Source organism: Falco naumanni, chromosome 16 (genome assembly GCF_017639655.2).
Source record: "Falco naumanni isolate bFalNau1 chromosome 16, bFalNau1.pat, whole genome shotgun sequence".
Taxonomy (NCBI): Eukaryota; Metazoa; Chordata; class Aves; order Falconiformes; family Falconidae; genus Falco; species Falco naumanni.
The window spans coordinates 2,503,840-2,523,070 of record NC_054069.1 but is presented as its reverse complement, the minus strand read 5'-3'; the positions used below and the strand labels follow the sequence as shown (position 1 = coordinate 2,523,070).

Sequence of the window (19,231 nt, the reverse complement as noted above, 5' to 3'; positions counted from 1 at the left end):
GCCTCGGTGCCCCCATTACCCCCATGGCCCCCCCAGTATCCCCATTCCCCCTCAGTATCCCCAGTATCTCCCCAGAACTGCCCAGTATCCCCATTTCTCCCCAGTATCTCCTCAGAACCCCCCAGTATCCCTATTTCCCCCCAGTATCTCCCCAGAACCCCCCCAGTATGCCCCCATTCCCTGCTTGTATTCCTATTGCCTCCCCAGAACCACCCCAGTATCCTCATTCCCCCTTAGTATCCCCCAAGAACCAACCCAGTACCCCCATTTCCCCCAGTATCTCCCCATTCCCCCCCCAGTATCCCCATTTACCCCCAGAACACCCCATGTGTCCCCATTCCCCCTCAGTATCCCCCCAGTACCAACCCAGTATCTCCTCATTCCCCCCCCAGTATCCCCATTTAGCCCTCAGCATCTCCCCAGAACACCCCATGTATCCCCATTCCCCCTCAGTATCCCCCAGTACCAACCCAGTATCCCCATTTAGCCCCCAGTATCTCCCCAGAACACCCCATGTATCCCCATTACCCCTCAGTATTCCCCCAGACCCCCCCAGTATCCCCATTCCCCCTCCAGTAGCCCCATTCCCCCCCAGTATCCCCGGGCCATTTGGCGCCCCCTGGCGGCGCGGCGGGCGGTGCACGGGAGGGGCGGGGCGGGCCGCGCGGCTGCGCGGGGCGACGGCGGCGCATGCGCGGGGCGGGGCGGCCGGGCCGCGGGGAGCTGGGCCCAGCGCCGTGCTGCCGGCCCGCCGCCACCGGTGAGTGAGCGGGGGTGGCCGGGGGGAGCAGCCCCGAGAGGGCCTTGGGGCCGGGGTGAGGGGCAGCCCCGAGGTACCTGTGGGTCCTCCGGGGGGAGATCGCGGGGGTCACCGCCGGGAACCGCGGGGGCAGCCCTGAGGTACCTGTGGGCCTCGGGAAAACCGCAGGGCGACCCTGAGGAAATTCTGGGTTCGGTGCGGGTAACTGAGGTAATTCTGGGTACGAAGGGATCCGAGGGGGCATTCCTCAGGTAATTCTGGCTCTGAAGGGATCCGGGGGGCACTCCTCGAGTAATTCTGGCTCTGAAGGGATCCGGGGGGGCACTCCTCGGGTAATTCTGGCTCTGAAGGGATCCGGGGGGGCACTCCTCAGGTAATTCTGGCTCTGAAGGGATCCGGGGGGCACTCCTGAAGTAATTTTGGGTCCTGGGGGGTGAACCCTGAGGTAATTCTGGGTTCAGAGGGGTCCTGGGGGGGGGAGCCCTGAGGTAGTTTTGGGTCCTGCGGCCAGCCCTGAGGTAACTGTGGGCCTCGGGTGCCCCCCCCCAGCACCGCCCCCCCCCCCAGCACCAACCCCCTCACACGCTTCCCGGGGAGACTGGGAACAGCCCTGAGATAAAATAGTGCCCCCTCCCCTGCATAAACCATAGAGACCACACGCACCCCCTCCTGCAGTAACCACGGTGGCAGCTCTGGTGGGTTTGCCACCCTCCCACGGGAAACATGGGGGTCCCCCACATTAGCAGGGGGGTGGGAGGTGATGCCCCAGCCCCTGGTGTAACCGTGGGGCAGGCCTGCACTCCCCACCCTGGGCTACCCATGGGGATCCCCCCTTTGCACAGTGACCCCCGAGCCTGGGGTGCCCCTGGGTAAAAATAAATCACGCAGGGCTTTCTGTAGAAACCGGGACTGTACGGCAGTTGGGTCTCGCTGTATTTAACACGTTCGATTCCAAGCCCGAAGGGTGCCGAGGCGAGGCTGCCTGGAACAAAGAAAACGCTCGTTTCTGCCTTTTGTTTCTGCCGCGGCTCTGCCAGTGTGACCCATACCTCAGATGCCTCAGTCACCTGGCTAAAATGAAAGAGACTCCTACGCCATGCGTGGGGCTGAGTGTGTCTGCTTCTGAAGGCTTCATTTTTAGGGTGAAGGTGGTGCCTGTTATTGACTTGATGTTAATTAAGCTGAAGGCCAGTTCTGCTTTGGCACTTCCATCCGAACTGTCATTCACTGCTTCACAGGAGCACAGTTCAAACCACGGCAGGCTTTGTCCCAAAATAACCAAAATAAAAACCTTTTTTTTTTTTAAATTATTTTTAATTGTGTCCTGCGCCACACATTATAGAGCAATAGCAACGCTGACATGTCAGGGCTTGCAATAGCAGCCTGCTCCAGAGCTGCTGGTAGCTCCTGCCTAGGAGAAGCAAGCAGTTTGTATTCTGGTGGAAAAGCTCCATGAGTTTTGTTAGCCGGTGATTTATTTTTTTTCTTAATTCACACGCTGTCTGTGTTTCTGTAGCACCTTACAAGAAGCAGGAGACTCAATGCCATGTTTTTGGCAAAAGGCTGTTTGGAGTAATTACTGTTTTGGGCAAAAGCTAATAGGGCAGCTGAAGAGCAGCTGTCATTTTGTCAGGCTCTTAATTGTAGACCTGGTGTTTTCTTACCTGCCATGCAAGGAAGAGGAGGCGTGGGGCTGTAAAGTGTTAAAATTAACGCTGGATTTAGCAAAGATGTTTTCACACCTCTCTGGGATGGCTCTGCCGGCTTCTCCCTTCCGCAAACAAGCAGCACAGCGCCTTGTTCAGAGAGATGTTCTGCTGTGTAGAAATACTGGCTCTGCTCTTCATGAGACCCCAAGTTTGTTAAGACAAGATACCGTGTAGTTAACAGGATGGGTCTCTTATCTGGCCGTGTGTTCAAGGATGGTTGCCTGATGGGAAGCCAGTGAGGGCAGGGAAGCTTGCTGAAAATTGCCGGGATGTGATTCTAGCTTGTAATTACCCTCCTCAGCCTGGTGTTGTTAATGCTTGCCACGGTCCTGTGTGTTCTCTCTCCACAGGCTCCATCTGTTTCCCATCTCTCCAGGATGAGAGAGGTTTGGGTTCAGCTTTTCCCTTCTCCCTGTAGTTGATAGTTTTGGAACCAGAGGTGATGCTGGAGTCGAGATGGCAGACAGCGTGAAAACCTTCCTTCATGACCTTGTCAGGGTAAGTCTTTGCGTTTCAGGTCCTCTGTCGTGGGAACTGCTCTTGTTTGCTTTGGTGATGGTGGGACTTCCACAAGGAGCACCTGCCTTCTGATATCATTGAGGGTGGATTACAAAAAATGATGGAAAAGGGGCTCCAGGTGCGTGTGAATCAAAGATGTCGATTTTATAAAGCAGAAATACCTGTAGGCAAGCTTTCCACTCACCAGCGATGGTGAGGTTTGACATGGCTGTGTGGGATGCATTGCTCCCCAAGTGCTTTCTAGGAGAATTTCCTTCTGAGCTGGCCGCTGCTGTGCAGTGCGTCTTGCAAAGGGCTCAATGTTCATCCAGGGCGCTGCTGAACCCGTGACGATTTCCTTTGGGGATAAGTTAATATATAGCCCGTGTGAACATCACAGTTGTGTCACAGTGATAAGGCCTTGTGTGAACTCAGTGCTCCCACTCTGTCTTGTATCATCCTGATATAAATACAGGCTTAAAAACACTCACGAGGTGACACTAAGAAATAACTCATTTTCAGAAATAACTTGTTTTGAAAAACTTGCTGGATTTGGTCTTGAAGATGTGTGGCCATGATCTAAAGCAGAGGGCTTGTGTCCAATGTTCTCGCACCATCTGCAAAGCAGTGGGTAGAGCAGCCCGTGTAATTAATGCCCACCTGGTCAGGTAGCAGCGGCAGCACACACCGCTGTTTCAGACATGCGTTTGGCATCAGAATTTGGTCCAAAACCTCCATATACTAAACTGGGTTGCGTGGGTCACCTGGGTAGTGATGCTGTCCTGGCTCACGCTAGCATCCCTAACAGTCTTTATTTTGAAGTGAAATTTTGGTAGAGATGGTTAGGCTATCGTCTGGAGCTGGAAATAACCACTGGTGAGTACTAGGAGGTGGCACTAGAAATCTTTCAAACAAGGAGTAAGGCAAAGGCTTCTGGGCACTTTCCTATTAGTGGGTTTGCATGGACATGGCTGGTGCGAGGATGTTTCTGGCATGAGGGCAGATGCTTTTATTTGTACAGGAATAAGTGTCAAGCTTATATGTACAGTCAGGCTGTGAGGACTTTGCACATCCGGAGTATTTTGTATAATTCTATTTTATTGGTTTTAGGAATGCTGGCAGGGGATGAAAGGCTTTCTGCCAGACAGGAGAAAAGGGCTGTGAGAGATCTGACTCTTTGTCTTTTGCCAGGACTATAAATAGCGGAGGTTGGATGAGAAATCACACCTTTAAAAAAAAACCCACAAAACAACTGCCGCTCTTAAAGATGCTGGAACATGCGGTGATTTAGGTCACTGGGCCATGGAAAATAGGTGATGTTCCTGCTCCTGACCTGGGCTCTGGCTTTCCCTGTTTACCAGGGAGTGAGGCTGGTTTAAGTCCCTTTTTGATAACCAGGAGAGTTTTGATGGCCTTGGTCAGCCACATCCCATTCCTCCTCTCTCTGCGAGGTGGAGCGTGACAGCCTCTCCTTGTGTCTACAGGGAATTAAGGACTCCATCTGGGGCATCTGTACCATCTCTAAGCTGGATGCCCGGATCCAGCAGAAAAGGGAAGAGCAGAGGCGAAGGAGAGCAAACAGCGCGCTCGCACAGCGGAGGTTTCACATGGAAGAGAAGAAGCAAGAGAAGTGAGTATGGGGCCTGATGAGTCATAGATCAGGTAATTCATTTCTCTTTTGGTCGGTTGAGGGCAGGGAGAGAGTGCAAGCCTGCCTAGAGCTTTGAAGAGCCCGATGAATTGCAAAAGCCTCTGCAAGTCATAGTGATTTGGCAGTGCTGGTGCTTTTTGGTATTTTCTCCTAAGTATCTGTCGTATTGCAGTGGCCTGGCTAGAAGGGAAGTTGAGGTAAGCGGGCTTTAAGAAATAAGGCCATTGTTGGTGTCTGCACTTGCAAAGATCTCTGTAAAAATACTTGTCAGAACCATTACCCAGGTGTCGGCGAAAGCAGAACTTGTGGTGTACATTTGCAAATCGTTCGTAAACCTGATTGTGCTGAAGCACAGAGCTGATAAGTATGAAATATGTGACGTGAAAACCCTTTTTTGCACTCTGTGTGATGAAACTGGAACTGTTACTGTGAGATAAGAAGTCAGACCTTTTACATTGTTTGACAATTAAGAGTATTCAATTAGTCTGAAATAATAATAGAAGGCAGGGAGGTAACAAGCTGAAAGAATGTGGATTTCTGGGTTTCTTTCCTTCCTGTGTACTCGCGCTGTCTCTCAAAGGTTGCTGGTGGTGGTAGTCATGGGATCGGGGAAGAACCAGCAGCTCAAATCTGATTGACACGTCTGGGGCAGATCAAGTATCTTTTTTCCCAGCCTTGCTGTCTTCCGCAGCCATCTATAGCGGTTGCATCCACTAAGGCTGGAACTGCCAGAATTATATCCACGTGGGAGCAAAACAGCATCTGTTCTTGTGTCTGACTCCCAAACCGCGCTGAGATGTTTCTCCAGTGCCCTAATTACAGTTGGGCTGGCACTTCACGCGGTGACATTTGGTGGGTAATACGCCTTTCAAGATGTATTTCCAAATTATTCTGACTTAACTCAGCGGTAGTCTGACTTTATCTCAAGATGACAGAAAAAATCTCCTGCCTCCCATGATCCCAGTCCTCCCCAGAGGTTCCTGCAGCCTTGCACGTGGGCTGCCCTTGAGGAAAAATACATATTTCGGAGGGACTAAACAGTCGTATTTTACTGGTTTACCTTTGTAGCAAAGTCCCTTTGGTAGCAGAAGCTGACTGGGAAAGCGCTAAGAGTCCCCCCACAGAGCTGCTCTCTTGTGTGTCCGTGGACACGCTGCAAAGAGAGAGAAGCTAAAACCTCCCAGAGCTGAAACGGCCTCTTCCAAGAACAAAAAGCCTTGATTTCATTGCAGCGAGAGTTTGAGGAGATCTCTAATAAATGCTTAAAAATCTGGAAGAAAGTTTTGCTTTGATTCCATTTCAGTGCAGATACAGGAAATTAATAAAGGTTGAAAGAGCCTCCCTGATGTAAATCTTCTAGAGCCTATGCGCTGGCCAAAATGTGGCGCAAGTCGGTGCAGGGATTCCTTCCCGGATCCCCCTGTTCAGATAAAATCAGGTGCATCACTGGTGTGGAGCTGGTGATCTGCGACATTTGTAAGGTGTCCAAAACATGCACCAGAAGCTGTTGTCACTTGCTGGGGGACATTTGTCTGGGCGCCAGGACCTTAACACCTCTCATCCATCTCTCCTGTTGCTCTGCAGTGAACCCCGGATAGTGAGCCGGATATTTCAGTGTTGTGCCTGGAACGGAGGTGTATTCTGGGTAAGCAGATATTTTTATTTTCTCTGTTAAAAAACATGTGAAAAGCCACATCTTTGTACCCTTGAACGCTGTCAGTGGTGAGCTGGCAGCTCAGCTGTGGGAATTGATAGGAGCCACAAAGTTCCCAGCCCCAGGTGCTGTATTTTAAGGGACATAGGACTGTAGGTTCACTTGGGAGACCTGCACGTTAAACCCGAGCTGCTTTTCCCAGCCTTTGAGACCACTCTTCACCCGAATATTTCAACTCCTGCTCTGTTGCAGTCTGGGATATTGTTTTATGGAATTAAATATTGATATCTTAAAGACATTTTCTCATCTCTGACCTTACCACGGCTGTTTCATGAGGCTCATCCCTCATGGAGCAGACGCTTTGCAGCCTAATAAATCACCAGCTTCATTTTCCCATTAGCCTATGGCAGGGTACGAGGAATTGGCATGGAAATGCTAAAAGGAAAGTGCTCAGTTGTAGATCTCGTCTGTATTTAAGTAGAGATCCTCGGCCCTCTGTATTTAGGGACCGCTGCCTGAGGGAGCAGGCAGAGGGTCTGCCTTCAGACCAGTGGTTACAGAAGCATGAGAAATCACTGTGCAACACCTCACTGACAACCCTCGTTGTTTTTTTTTTCCCCTGTAGCTTAGTCTCTTCTTGTTCTACCGCGTATTTATACCTGTTCTTCAGTCAGTCACGGCACAGATCATCGGTAAGTCCCTTTCCTTTTGGTGCGTTACGAGACGCTGAGCAGCTCGTGGATTGGGTGCGGGGGGGTCCTGACACCTGCCACAAACTGCCAACGGTTTGTCTTGTTGAGCTGTTCCTCGCCCCACTGTCTCCTTGTGCTTTCTCTTCCTCCCTGTGCTAATCATAGCCATCAATAATTGCTTAGTAGAAAATCCGGGAGGTGGATAACCCTGCTAATGGTCTGTGCGTGTTGGGGATCTGTTGGTTTTACAACTGGTAACCCACCGCTGTTGGTGCATTTTTGCAAGTGGTGGAAATGCTTTTAAAGAGCAAAGGTTGGGGTCGGAGGTTTCTCCTGTCCTCCAGTGCTACGCTCAGAAGCTCCCCGTGGTGCAGAGGAGCACCTGTGATGTGAAATGAGGAGGTTCCTCACGTGTTTCTCCCTGTCCGTGTCTCGAAGGTGACCCTTCCTTGCACGGCGATGTCTGGTCCTGGCTGGAGTTCATCCTCACCTCCATTTTCAGCGCCCTCTGGGTCCTGCCCCTCTTCGTGCTCAGCAAGGTTGTCAATGCCATCTGGTTTCAGGTAGGCAATGGGAGCCCGGGCCACACATCTCATGGATGAATGGTGGGGGGGCTTCCCTCCTTAGGGCCTGATCAGCAGTACCGGGGGGTGGTGTTTCGGCACGAGGGGAAATGCCATCCCAAAAATCTGGGGTTGTTCCTGGTGGGAGAAAGCAGCTCAGTAACACAGCCCCAGCTGCTTTTGGATTTCATTTCTCTGAAACCCTCGTTCTCTTTGGAATTTCATTTCCCTTGAGCCCCTTTTTTCTCTTGTGCAGGACATTGCAGATCTAGCGTTTGAGGTTTCCGGCAGAAAGCCTCATCCCTTTCCCAGCGTCAGTAAAATCATCGCCGACATGTTGTTTAACCTCCTGTTGCAGGCGCTGTTCCTCATCCAGGTGAGATTGGAGTCCCACACCTTGCTCCTGGGCGATGTTCTCCCGCAGATCCCGAGCACCCCTCACTTGTCTGCTCTTTGTTTTCATCTGCAGGGGATGATCGTGAGCCTCTTCCCCATTGATATCATCGGCCAGCTGATCAGCCTCCTCCACATGTCGCTGCTCTACTCGCTCTACTGCTTCGAGTACCGCTGGTTTAACAAAGGTGAGGCACGCAGCGGCTGTTTGCTGGCATTTGCGGGGGTTTTCTATCCAGGAGCGTCTATTTGGGTGCCAGAGGCTGATTTTCCTTCAGGTTTTGTACAGAAGGCAGGGTAACAAAGGGCTCTCCTCCCCATGGGTTCATTTCTGCGGGATTTTCTTCTCGCCAGGAATCGAAATGCACCAACGGTTATCCAACATCGAGAGAAACTGGCCCTATTACTTTGGCTTCGGCTTGCCGCTCGCGTTCCTCACAGCAATGCAATCCTCCTACATCATCAGGTGAGCCGCAGGGCCGCACCTCAGCCCCCATCTGCCTCCTGACCTGAGGACACGCACAAACCCGCTAACTGCCTTTTGATTTTTATTTTATCTTCCTCCCCTCCCCCCCCCCAGCGGTTGCCTCTTCTCCATCCTTTTCCCTCTCTTCATCATCAGCGCCAACGAAGCCAGGACCCCCGGCAAAACCTAGTGAGTACCACCCTTCTGAGCCCGCTGTGCCCCTTCCCCAGAGCCCCGTGCCAGGGTTTTCCCAGCTTCGGGATCTGACAGGATCTCAGGGCTTTTCCAGCTTCGGGAACTGATGGGATCTCTTCCCTTCCAGCCACTTCCAGCTCCGTCTCTTCTCCTTGGTGGTTTTCCTCAGCAACAGACTCTTTCACAAGACCGTTTACCTTCAGTCTGCCCTGAGCGGTGCTTCCTCCTCCGCTGCCGAACGCCTCCTCTCCCCCCAGCCCTCTCCCGCCAAACACGCGGCTGCTCCGGGGCACTGAGCCGCCACCAGACTCTGGGGGGGGACAACACGGGCCACCCCTTGGCCCCTGGCAGCGTTCCCCAGGGACGGGCAGGACCCAGCGCCCGAGGCCTTGCTGTTGGTTCTGCTAATTAATTATTTTTTTTGGGGGGACACAGGGACAACCCAACCAAATCAGGATTTTTAACACCTTTGTGAGTTTCGAAGAGCCGGGTCGCACCCTGCACTTGTTTTATAGCGGACTCTTTTGTACGCCGGTGCCGTGCCATCCCCCCGCCAGCACGGTGAGACCCCCCCCGTGCCCCCGGTTTGCCCCCGGGGGAGCTGCGGTTGGGGGGGGGGCTCCCATTGCGCTCAAGCACAGCGTTCTCCCCCCCTGTGCATGCAACGTTTCTGTAGGGGCAGGGAAGGAACCGGGTGATGTTAAAACAAAAATCCCTTTGGTTTATTTTCCTGGGTTTTTGGTTGTTGTTTTTTTCGGGGTGGGGGGGGGGGTGGGGTGGACGACGACGACGACGCGGTTTATGAACTTTTCTCTAGTATTTTCACACTGAAACATTAAATGGAGAAATCACGACTCGCAGCCGTCCTGCGCCGCCCCTGTCGTTACGCCGGGCGGGGGGTCCCTGCACCGCGACCCCGTACCAAGGGCTGCCGCCGCCTGTCCCGGGCGCCGCCCACGTGGCACCACCCACGTGGCGGGCCGGCCCACTTCCTCTTCCGCCCGCGTGATCTGTACCGCCCCGCCCCCCGGAGGCCCCCAAGCCCGGACGGACACGTCACGGCTCGTTCTCCGCCAGCCCCGCCCGCCCCGCGCTCCGCCAATCGAAATGTGCCGTACGCGCTATGCCGCGCCCTCCCTTCAGCTGTGTGTTCCGCGTCTTGGCCAATCAGCGTCACCATCTCTGGAGTGGCGTTGGTGTGGACCAATGGTGAGCGGGCGGGGCGGGGGCGGGCCGCGGCGGCGGGCAAGGGCGGCTGCGCGGGGCGGATGGCCGGGGCGGCGGGGCCGAACGCGGCGCCCGGGTGAGGGCCGCGGCCCCGGGGGGCCTTGTGCCGGGGGGGTGCCCAGGCCCTGGGGTGAGGGAGCTGTGGGGTTATGGGGTGCCCAGGCCCTGGGGTGAGGGAGCTGTGGGGCTGGGGGTGCCCAGGCCCTGGGGTGAGGGGGTTTGGGGTGCCCTGACATGTGGGGTGAGGAGCCTGTGGGGGGACTGGGGATGCCCGGGGCTGGGGGTTGCCTGGAGGTGTGGAGTGATGGGGTGCAGGGGTGTGGGGTGCGGCACGGGGGGGGCTCTGAGAGGGGTACAGTGTCCTGTAGGATGCTGACAAGCTTGGAGGGCCTGGTGGCGAGAGTGGGGCTGTAGTCCATAGCCCAGGGACAGTCTGCCCTCCTTCCTAGTCCAGTATCTGGGGGCTACTGGTTCCCCCCGTAGCTGTGGTGTTACTGGGTGACACCACATGAGTCACCTGGCAGAGCTGTGGAAATTGGGGTGCCAGTGGTACCCTAGCAGCACAGCCGCTTGTGCCTCAGAAGTATCTGCCTTGTATCGTTATTAGCTGCTGTCTCTTATCCCCGGGGGAACCAGGAAATAATTACAACACGGGGTTATTTCTGTATCAGTTAGTGATGAATACGTGCAAATCAGAATCACTTCTAGGTCACAGAAAGAATTTTTCAGGCCCGGTTTGTATTTTATTTTTAAATCTCAGCCTGTCCAAATCTGCCCTCGCTGGTGGTGTCGCTCAGAGATGTGAACTGAGGATTTATCCACTGGTTCTGGGACTGAACTTGCAGGGAGCAGTGGGAGGTTTTTTCCCCCGGATTGATTGGGTAAAGAAGCATTTTAAAGAAATCAGACTCTTTTCGAGAGTAGAAAGATGTTATTCTCTGGCTGCAGTTTCACTTCCGTGGTGTGTAATACCAGGATTTCACTGGCTCTTCCTCCACCCAGGGAGGTGGAATTAACCAGCCAGGTTGGGTGGTAGAAGCAAAGCTCGTTTGCTGTGCTCGTCTGCATTAGCAAACCGATGGGATATATATGTTGAACACAAATACTTTAAGGTGGGAGCAGCCAGGAGCTGTTCGGACCTCCTATATGTGAGAAAACAGCACCAATTTCTTGTGTTCTCTGTGGATTTTTTTGTGTGTGTGATGGTTAAAGTCCAGAGACCAGCCAGGGAAAACTTAGTGGTTTTGCTAAAAGCTTACGCTTGGGTTTTGTTTTGTACGCAGAGAAACGGACACGTCCTTTGCCCTGAAGAAGTTTTGGTCTCCTTGAAAGAAAGAAAAACCTCAGCTGGAATTGGGACAGCTGATCAGGTGAGGATGGAAGGCAAAGGGATCTGGGGAAGGGAGACATGGATCAGCAAAAGTGTCGTGCGGGGGTGAAGGGTGGGTGACAGCCTCCTTGGGCAGGAGCTGGGTATTTAAGGTCCTTCACAAAATGTTTAGAGGCACGGGGCTGTGAGCTGGCTCACTTCGTGATTGTCTTCCCTGTTTGTTTTCAGGTGTTCAAGCAACCTCAGTCTCTGCCTTTGATGTGAAAATGACCAAGTTAGGGTTTCTCCGGCTGTCCTACGAGAAGCAAGACACTCTGCTCAAGCTCCTCATCTTGTCGATGGCAGCTGTGCTGTGTAAGTCCACGTCCTGCTGCGCTGGCCTTGTGGGTGTCTTCAAAGGGGGACCATGGGATGGAGCTGCCTTTGCTCCTCCTCTGGTTGTGAAGCTCTCATCTGTCTTTAAAACACATCTTAAGTGAACAATCTTATTCCTGCTGTACCTTTTCCTTTGAAAATTGCGTCTTTATCTTCTCAACGACTCATATAAGACAGAAATCATTTTAATCCAACGAAGAAGCAGATAAACCTGACAGAACTCTGGCTCACTGAGTGCTGTAGATTCACTCTGCCCTTTTTCTGTGTTTGCAGCTTTCTCCACGAGGCTTTTTTCTGTCTTAAGATTTGAAAGTGTCATCCATGAATTTGACCCGTAAGTGTCATCATCTCATTTCGAGGGGGCCTGCTGAGTTTTTTTTCTTCTGGAGCACACAGAATTCGGGCGGTGTATGCCAGGCTCAAGTTAGTCCCCACTGAGGATGAGGGATTTGGAGGGCAGTTTTCAGTACAGCTAGGTTTCCCCTCTTCTGGACTCAAAATTCACTTCTCGGGAATTTTCGTAGAGCCTGGATCCAAGTAATTGGTCACCACCACTTTTCTGCTGGGATGTGGTTATTCTCTGCCAGGGCACAGCAGGAGGGAGGGCTCCTAGTACAACTTGTGTCTGCGTCCCAGGCTTGTTGCTGATACAGTCAGGTGTAAGGGAGAATGTAACCGTTGCAAATCCACTTTTAAACTCTCTAGGAGGGGGGATGGACCTTCGCAGCTGAGTTTCGCAGCAGTCTAGGGAAATGAGACTAGTTCCCTCTGCGTGGAGAATGCGTGGTCAGCCCTTTAAACACTTGTTATACCCCTAAACATCAGAAAGGGTATCCAGATGGGCACATGATTTGGTGCTTTACTGCCTGTCAAAAGCTGCCTCGTTTCCTGGTAGCTTGTTAAGGGACTCACCCAAGGACCGGTGAGCAGTCAGTACCTCTGTGTCTGGATGAGATGATGTTTAATGTTTTTCACTGTTACAGGTATTTTAACTACCGTACAACCCGCTTTCTGGCAGAGGAGGGCTTCTATAAATTCCACAACTGGTTTGACGACCGAGCATGGTACCCCTTGGGCAGGATTATTGGTGGGACCATTTATCCAGGTAAGCTTGTCAGGCTTCTGCTGAGCTGAAATGCGCTTCACGCCAGGGAAAATGGGGAGAGGGGCGGGTAGTGCCCACGGAGTGCCAGCTGGGAGAGGAGGGGGAGCGTGGGGGATGCCCTTCATTGAGGCATCCCAGGCAGCAGCTCCTTTCTGGCAAGTCTTTTGGCTGCTCTGCTGTTAACTGCAAGCTGACGACCCCTGGTGCTGCAAGCAGAGCATGAGCACCCCAGTAGCAATGGTGTTTCTGTCCCGCAGGCCTGATGATCACATCAGCAGCGATTTACCACGTGCTGCACTTCTTTCACATCACCATCGACATCCGAAATGTCTGTGTGTTTCTGGCTCCACTCTTCTCCTCTTTCACCACCATCGTGACTTACCACCTCACCAAAGAGCTCAAGGTAAGGGGGCGATCGGGGCGTACCTCGCACACTTTTGCTTTACAGAGGAGCAGGGGCTGTTTGGCGTTTGGAAAGGCAGCTCGCAGCTGTGTCGGAGATTTGAAGATGACCACCGTGCTGGTCAAAACCCAGAACTCCAGGGAAACCGGAGATCTGTTTTAAAATTTCATTTCAGTGCTCAATTTGTATTCCTTTGAGGCATATCTGTGCATAGTATAGCATGATAACAAAAGCCCTAAAAACAGATGGCTTTTTCCACCCTCTGGCTGTGTTCTTTTTTCCCCAGGATGCAGGGGCAGGACTCCTTGCTGCTGCCATGATTGCAGTCGTGCCTGGGTACATCTCTCGTTCTGTTGCCGGCTCCTATGATAACGAAGGTGAGTTTGTGACACTCGGAGCAGGGAAACCTTTATGGACTCTTTGGTACTGGAAAACGCTGGTCAACATGCTGTAGGGCATGATAGAGGAACTGTCCTCTCCCAGTGAGCCCTGCCAGGTCCACACGGTTTATTAACCCAGCTGCTCGGAGATCAGTGGTTCTTCTCAGCCACGCATTTGAGAAGAGGGAGCCTACCCCAGCTCGGCAGCGAGCGTACCCCATTCCTTCAGCATCCTTGTTCGCAAATCAAAAAGGGGTTTGCCACCTCCACAAACTCTGCTTGGGGTTGCAGTTGCTGCATGGTTCCCCTTGTGCTTTTATATCTGTTTTGGCAGTGACTTTGGGGCTGGCAAAGGCAGCAATCTTGTGTTCAGTGCCTAGAGCAGAAGACGATCCAAGTTCCTCTGGTGTAGCTGGGCTTTTGGGGGCCATGGAAGTAGTCTGTGTCCAGAAAGGCTAGCTGGTGTGGCTAGGAGAAGCCACGTGAGCTGTTATCTACAGTAAGATACATCACAGTGTTTCAGTCTAGAAATCGGATACAAAACCCTTTTCCCACAGCTGGCTCTTTGTACAAGGATAGAACATCTGATGAACAGCAAAAGCATTTATAGATACATATTTTTATTGCAACTGAGTGCTCTGGTGTGCCCTAGAGATGATATTCAGGGCTGGTGTGAGCTTGCTTTGAACTTTCTGTGTCCTTCCACCCAGGTATCGCCATATTCTGCATGCTGTTAACTTACTACATGTGGATCAAAGCCGTCAAAACGGGCTCCATCTATTGGGCAGCCATGTGTGCTCTCGCCTATTTCTACATGGTAAGTGTTCCTTCGTCCGGTGCAGAGGTGTTTCTGACTCCAAGGACCACTCTGGATATGGTGACAAAAATACATGGCATGCTGTCCCTGCGTCCTGGTTGGAGCTAGAAGCTCCACCAAGGGTTTGGCATGAAAATAGAATGGGTGTTTTCTTCGGTCATTTCCACTTAACCAAAACCAACGGGGTTTTGTGTGAGTTTTTATTAATAGCATTGAAAAATCCGGGCTTCTGGCAGCCGTGACTGTTGAGGGTGCCCTTAGAGGGAGCAGATCTCAGCGGGCATTACCACTGGGTGAAAATCCTGCACGTGATCCCAGGCAAACCAAACCTGCCGCGTTTGACCTTTGCTGTGCAACCTGTTCAGTCCTGGAACTTGTGGGTTATTTGTTTGTTTTCTCTTTTGGCAGGTCTCCTCGTGGGGTGGCTACGTCTTTCTGATTAACCTCATCCCCTTGCATGTCCTTGTGCTGATGCTGACCGGACGCTTCTCCCACAGGATCTATGTAGCCTATTGCACGGTCTACTGCTTGGGAACCATCCTCTCGATGCAGATCTCCTTTGTTGGCTTCCAGGTGGGGACCAGAATGATACGCAGACTCAAGGACAGTCGTTTAGTGGGTTATAACAGAGTAGCGAGTGGGCACCTGGTTTCTTCTCTTGATAAGTGGGTGCTGCCTTCTAGTTCTAGCTCCTGTCACGCTGATTCCTTGCAGCCTCTGGTGAGACTGGCTTTTGGAGGTGCTGGATGACTGTAAAAGCCACTAATAACCTTCATGGCACCGGTTGCCTTTCATGAAAATACTTGTTTTCAGTGAAGGAAACGCTCATGCCAGCGTGTGTCTTGGTATAGCAGGAAAAACACCCGCTTAGCTCACGTTTTGAAGAGAATCGGGTTGATTTCCCACGTGGATTCCTATCTGGGAACCAAAGCTGATGTAAGAAAGTGACTCACGCCAGCTGTGCTGTCCGCGGGGAGGGAGCAGTTTCCTGCAGCTTTGGCAGTGGTTTTGCTGCAAAGTGATTTGTAAAAAAAGTCGGTATCGGGTACAACAGGACCCTGTTCCCTGACCGCCCTCTCCCCTGCTTGCAGCCTGTCCTCTCCTCGGAGCACATGGCTGCCCTGGGAGTCTTTGGCTTGTGTCAGATCCACGCCTTCGTAGACTACCTTCGGAGCAAGCTGAACCCGCAGCAATTCGAAATCCTGTTCAGGAGCGTCATTTCCCTGGTTGGCTTTGTCCTCCTCACCATCGGGGCTGTGCTTATGCTGACAGGTAGCCCGAGATCGTGGCCATGATGAGAACGTTTCACCGCCGGCATTGCCCCCTTTCGTTGCTTTGAGGAGCACGTAATTTGTCAATCCTAATTCCGCGTTCTCCCCTCTGCGGGGGAGGCTGGGACCTGCTCTGATATGTGCGTTAGCCAGAAAATATTGAAGCAGCAGCTGTAAGGTCTGGGCTCCGTGTGATACGGGATGCAGAGGAACCTGCTGTGACTCAGCACACACAGGGGACACTGAGCTGCTTCAGAAACTGAATGTCAATCTGTAGTAGCGAAGAGATGCTAAAAATATAGGGTGGGTGGGGGAGAAGTCTTTTTAGGGTAAAATTGCACTTTATTTCCTTTCTAAAGTGGCAGTTTTGAGCAATAGAGGTGTTAAATGAGGTCCAGGATAGCTCCTTCAGCCTTGCAGGTGCTTCCCATGTGAGAGAACGTATCAGCATTGCTGGTTACTCTCTAATGAAACTGGATATGATTTTTCTTTTTTTCCTCCTATTTCCTAGGGAAAATCTCCCCATGGACAGGGCGTTTCTACTCCCTGCTGGATCCTTCTTATGCAAAGAACAACATCCCCATCATCGCCTCCGTCTCCGAGCACCAGCCCACCACTTGGTCCTCCTATTACTTTGACCTCCAGCTCCTCGTTTTCATGTTCCCGGGTGAGCCCAGCGCAGATGTTGTCAGACCCTGATTTATTAAATAACTGGACGACACTAGGGGGGTTTTATCCTGCCAGCCACGACCGCAGTCTCCCCTCTCCTTGCGGTGCTGAGTCTGTGATGGAGCGCTCCGTGCCTCTGCTGACTGTTTTTTATATCGGGCAATGGATTGCGAAGGTGAACCTGACCCGTTTCTCTTTTTCCCTCCGCAGTCGGTCTGTATTACTGCTTCAGTAACCTCTCGGACGCCCGCATTTTCATCATCATGTACGGCGTGACCAGCATGTACTTCTCTGCTGTGATGGTGAGGGCCGCTGGCTGCTGGGCTCAAGCCTGATGACTAAGTCATCTTAACGAAGTTAATTTAATTTATTTTCCTGAACTTGGTGATGGTGGTTCTTCGAGTGTGAGCCAGCTGAAATGTGCATGAGGGGTTTTCTTCCTTCCTTACAACTGGTTTATTAGCCCCTCTGTGCAGTGAGGGAACGTGGTGTTGCAAAATTTACTGGTTTGGGTGTTTCTCGCTGCCATGCGGCTACCGCTGCCGAGTCTGTCTCCCTGGTGTCCTGCAGCTGAGTTGCAAACCCAAATTCTCCAGGTAACCAAGTCAGGGCTGACAACCAACGGCTGCTTATGAGCCTGTTTCCACTCTTGCTCTAGCCCGAGCCCTAAATGCGGGTTGATTTCTGGTGCGGAGGTGTCTACTGAGTCTTGGCTCCACCTAAGATTGCCTGAGGGTGTTAAATTGAGGTCACTGCTGCACCTTGGCTGATTCTGGGGTCTGCAGAGAACTTCCCTCAGGGGCATCTGAGGTGGTGGCAGCTCCCAGTCTGCGCCCGCTGGAAAAATCTGCAACTGGTTTGTCTTGAGGCTGATGCTTCTGCTGAATTTGAGGTGCTGAGTTGGGGATGGCATTTAATTTCACTCTTCTCTGGGATTTCTGCCTGGATTTCTTCGAGAGGCACTGACAGTCCTGGTCTTGCCCATAGGTGCGTCTTATGCTGGTGCTGGCCCCAGTGATGTGCATCCTGTCCGGCATCGGGGTTTCCCAGGTGTTGTCCACCTACATGAAGAACCTGGATATCAGCCGGCCAGACAAGAAGAGCAAAAAACAACAAGATTCCACCTACCCCATCAAAAATGAAGTGAGTGTTGGGTCGGCTTGGGATGGGGGAGAAGACACCTAGTTCTGGTGGGGACAAGGCTGACAGCCTCTTCCCTCCAGCGTTGAGCCTGATGTGTTCCCTCAGGTTGCCAGTGGCATGATCCTGGTCATGGCTTTCTTCCTGATCACCTACACCTTCCATTCCACCTGGGTGACCAGCGAGGCATACTCCTCACCCTCCATCGTTCTGTCCGCCCGGGGTGGGGATGGCAGCAGAATCATCTTTGATGACTTCAGAGAAGCTTATTACTGGCTGCGTCACAACACGCCGGAGGTAAACGGAGGTAATTGGGGCAGCGGGGACCAACATCGTCTGCTGAGGTGCTGACGGCGCGTCTGGTGTTTGGATGTAGGATGCAAAGGTGATGTCCTGGTGGGACTACGGGTACCAGATAACCGCCATGGCCAACCGGACCATCTTGGTGGACAACAACACCTGGAACAACACGCACATCTCCCGTGTCGGTCAGGTAGGTCCTTCCCTCACCCGCTGCCTTGCCCTGCCTTTTCGGGGCACCACATGGCGTGACTGACTCGGCCTCTGCTCCAGGCGATGGCATCGACGGAGGAGAAAGCCTACGAGATCATGAGGGAGCTGGACGTCAGCTACGTGCTGGTGATCTTCGGAGGCCTCACCGGCTACTCATCTGACGGTAAGGTCTCACTCCAGGCTGGGTTGGACCCGGCTGGGGGCACTGATGGCACAGACTTCCCCAAAACAGCTTGTAGAGGAGCAACGTCCCACCTTCAGCTGAGGCTGCAAAGTGGAAACAGCACCAAAATGTTCCTCTGGAACTGCACGTACTGTTAATGGCTCTCCCCGAGCGCCTCTCCACACTGTTTTCCCCTGACGCAACTCAGCTCCTTGCTCTGTTCACTCCAACTCTCTGCTGTCCACCTTTCAGATATCAACAAGTTCCTGTGGATGGTGCGGATCGGGGGCAGCACAGACACGGGGCGCCACATCAAGGAGCACGACTACTACACCCCCACGGGGGAGTTTCGGGTCGACCGCGAGGGCTCCCCGGTGCTCCTCAACTGCCTCATGTACAAGATGTGCTACTATCGCTTCGGTCAGGTCTACACTGAGGCCAGTAAGTCCCCAAAACCACCCCCCTGGGGGTGACACCGCTTTTGGGGCGCCCCACACTGCCCCCAGCATCTCCGGGGCACGATGTGGCGGCGCTGCCTGTACTTTGCCCTCTCCTAGAACGACCGCCGGGCTACGACCGGGTGAGGAACGCCGAAATCGGCAACAAGGACTTTGAGCTGGACGTGCTGGAGGAGGCGTACACCACAGAGCACTGGCTGGTCCGAATATACAAGGTATGGCTGCGGAACGAGCCGAAACCCCCCAAATTTGGGGAAAACCCAATAAACTTCACCTTTTTTTTTTGCTGCCCAGGTGAAAGATTTGGATAACCGTGGCTTGTCGAGAACGTAGAGGAGCTGCCGCCGGCTGCGCCGCGCACCGCACTGACCTTGCCTTTGCCTGTGAAGCAGAAATATTTTGGGTTTTTTTTTATTTGTTTTGGATTTGTTTGGGGGGGGGGGGGGGGGTGTTTATTTTTGTTTTATACCATTTGTAAGCGCAGGCAGCAGCGAGACGTCCCTGCCCGTCCTTGCCTGCCGGGGGGTGATTTTTATATACACATGGAGCAGTCGCCAAATGAGAAGTAACGGCTTCAACTGGGGGTTGATTAACGGGCGAATCACAAATGATAATAATAATTAAAAAAAAAAAAAAAGAATTAAAAGAAACGGGTGTGGTGAGGATTTTTTCCCCCCTAATTCTGCACCGGTTTTTCCCCCTTGCCAGAACGGGGTGTGGAGAACGGGTTTGGTGGGGAAGTTTTGCTGCTTTTAATTAATTTGAAGGGGAAAGAGGGACTGCGGGAGGGGGGCGGGGG

At 52.6% G+C, this 19,231-nt stretch overlaps 2 protein-coding genes across 5 annotated transcripts; both read left to right on the top strand.

The window, feature by feature from the left end:
* The first annotated feature begins 665 nt into the window (after positions 1–665).
* On the top strand, positions 666–9,306 carry EI24 (EI24 autophagy associated transmembrane protein). Of its 2 annotated transcripts, none has more exons than XM_040616157.1 (11): positions 666–760; positions 2,820–2,967; positions 4,452–4,597; positions 6,203–6,263; positions 6,898–6,964; positions 7,403–7,527; positions 7,784–7,903; positions 7,997–8,108; positions 8,275–8,386; positions 8,501–8,575; positions 8,709–9,306. In XM_040616157.1, the coding sequence occupies exons 2-11, from the start codon at positions 2,926–2,928 to the stop codon at positions 8,875–8,877; spliced, it is 1,029 nt and encodes a 342-aa protein (XP_040472091.1). In that variant the 5' UTR covers positions 666–760; positions 2,820–2,925; the 3' UTR covers positions 8,878–9,306. The 2 variants fall into 2 exon arrangements, with proteins under 2 accessions (XP_040472091.1, XP_040472092.1); XM_040616158.1 differs by lacking the exon at positions 666–760 and adding an exon at positions 851–970.
* A 525-nt stretch (positions 9,307–9,831) lies between these two features.
* STT3A (STT3 oligosaccharyltransferase complex catalytic subunit A) lies at positions 9,832–19,076 on the top strand. 3 transcript variants are annotated; one of them, XM_040616116.1, is made up of 19 exons: positions 9,832–9,884; positions 11,092–11,178; positions 11,367–11,492; positions 11,787–11,847; positions 12,497–12,618; positions 12,876–13,021; positions 13,308–13,398; positions 14,112–14,218; positions 14,627–14,791; positions 15,310–15,490; positions 16,001–16,156; positions 16,369–16,460; positions 17,146–17,301; positions 17,407–17,595; positions 17,675–17,791; positions 17,872–17,974; positions 18,227–18,415; positions 18,532–18,647; positions 18,727–19,076. In XM_040616116.1, exons 3-19 carry the CDS (start codon positions 11,405–11,407, stop codon positions 18,763–18,765), a joined length of 2,118 nt encoding a protein of 705 aa, XP_040472050.1. In that variant the 5' UTR covers positions 9,832–9,884; positions 11,092–11,178; positions 11,367–11,404; the 3' UTR covers positions 18,766–19,076. The 3 variants fall into 3 exon arrangements, with proteins under 3 accessions (XP_040472050.1, XP_040472052.1, XP_040472051.1); XM_040616118.1 differs by lacking the exon at positions 9,832–9,884 and adding an exon at positions 9,918–9,938; XM_040616117.1 differs by lacking the exon at positions 9,832–9,884 and adding an exon at positions 10,569–10,689.
* Positions 19,077–19,231: the final 155 nt, after the last annotated feature.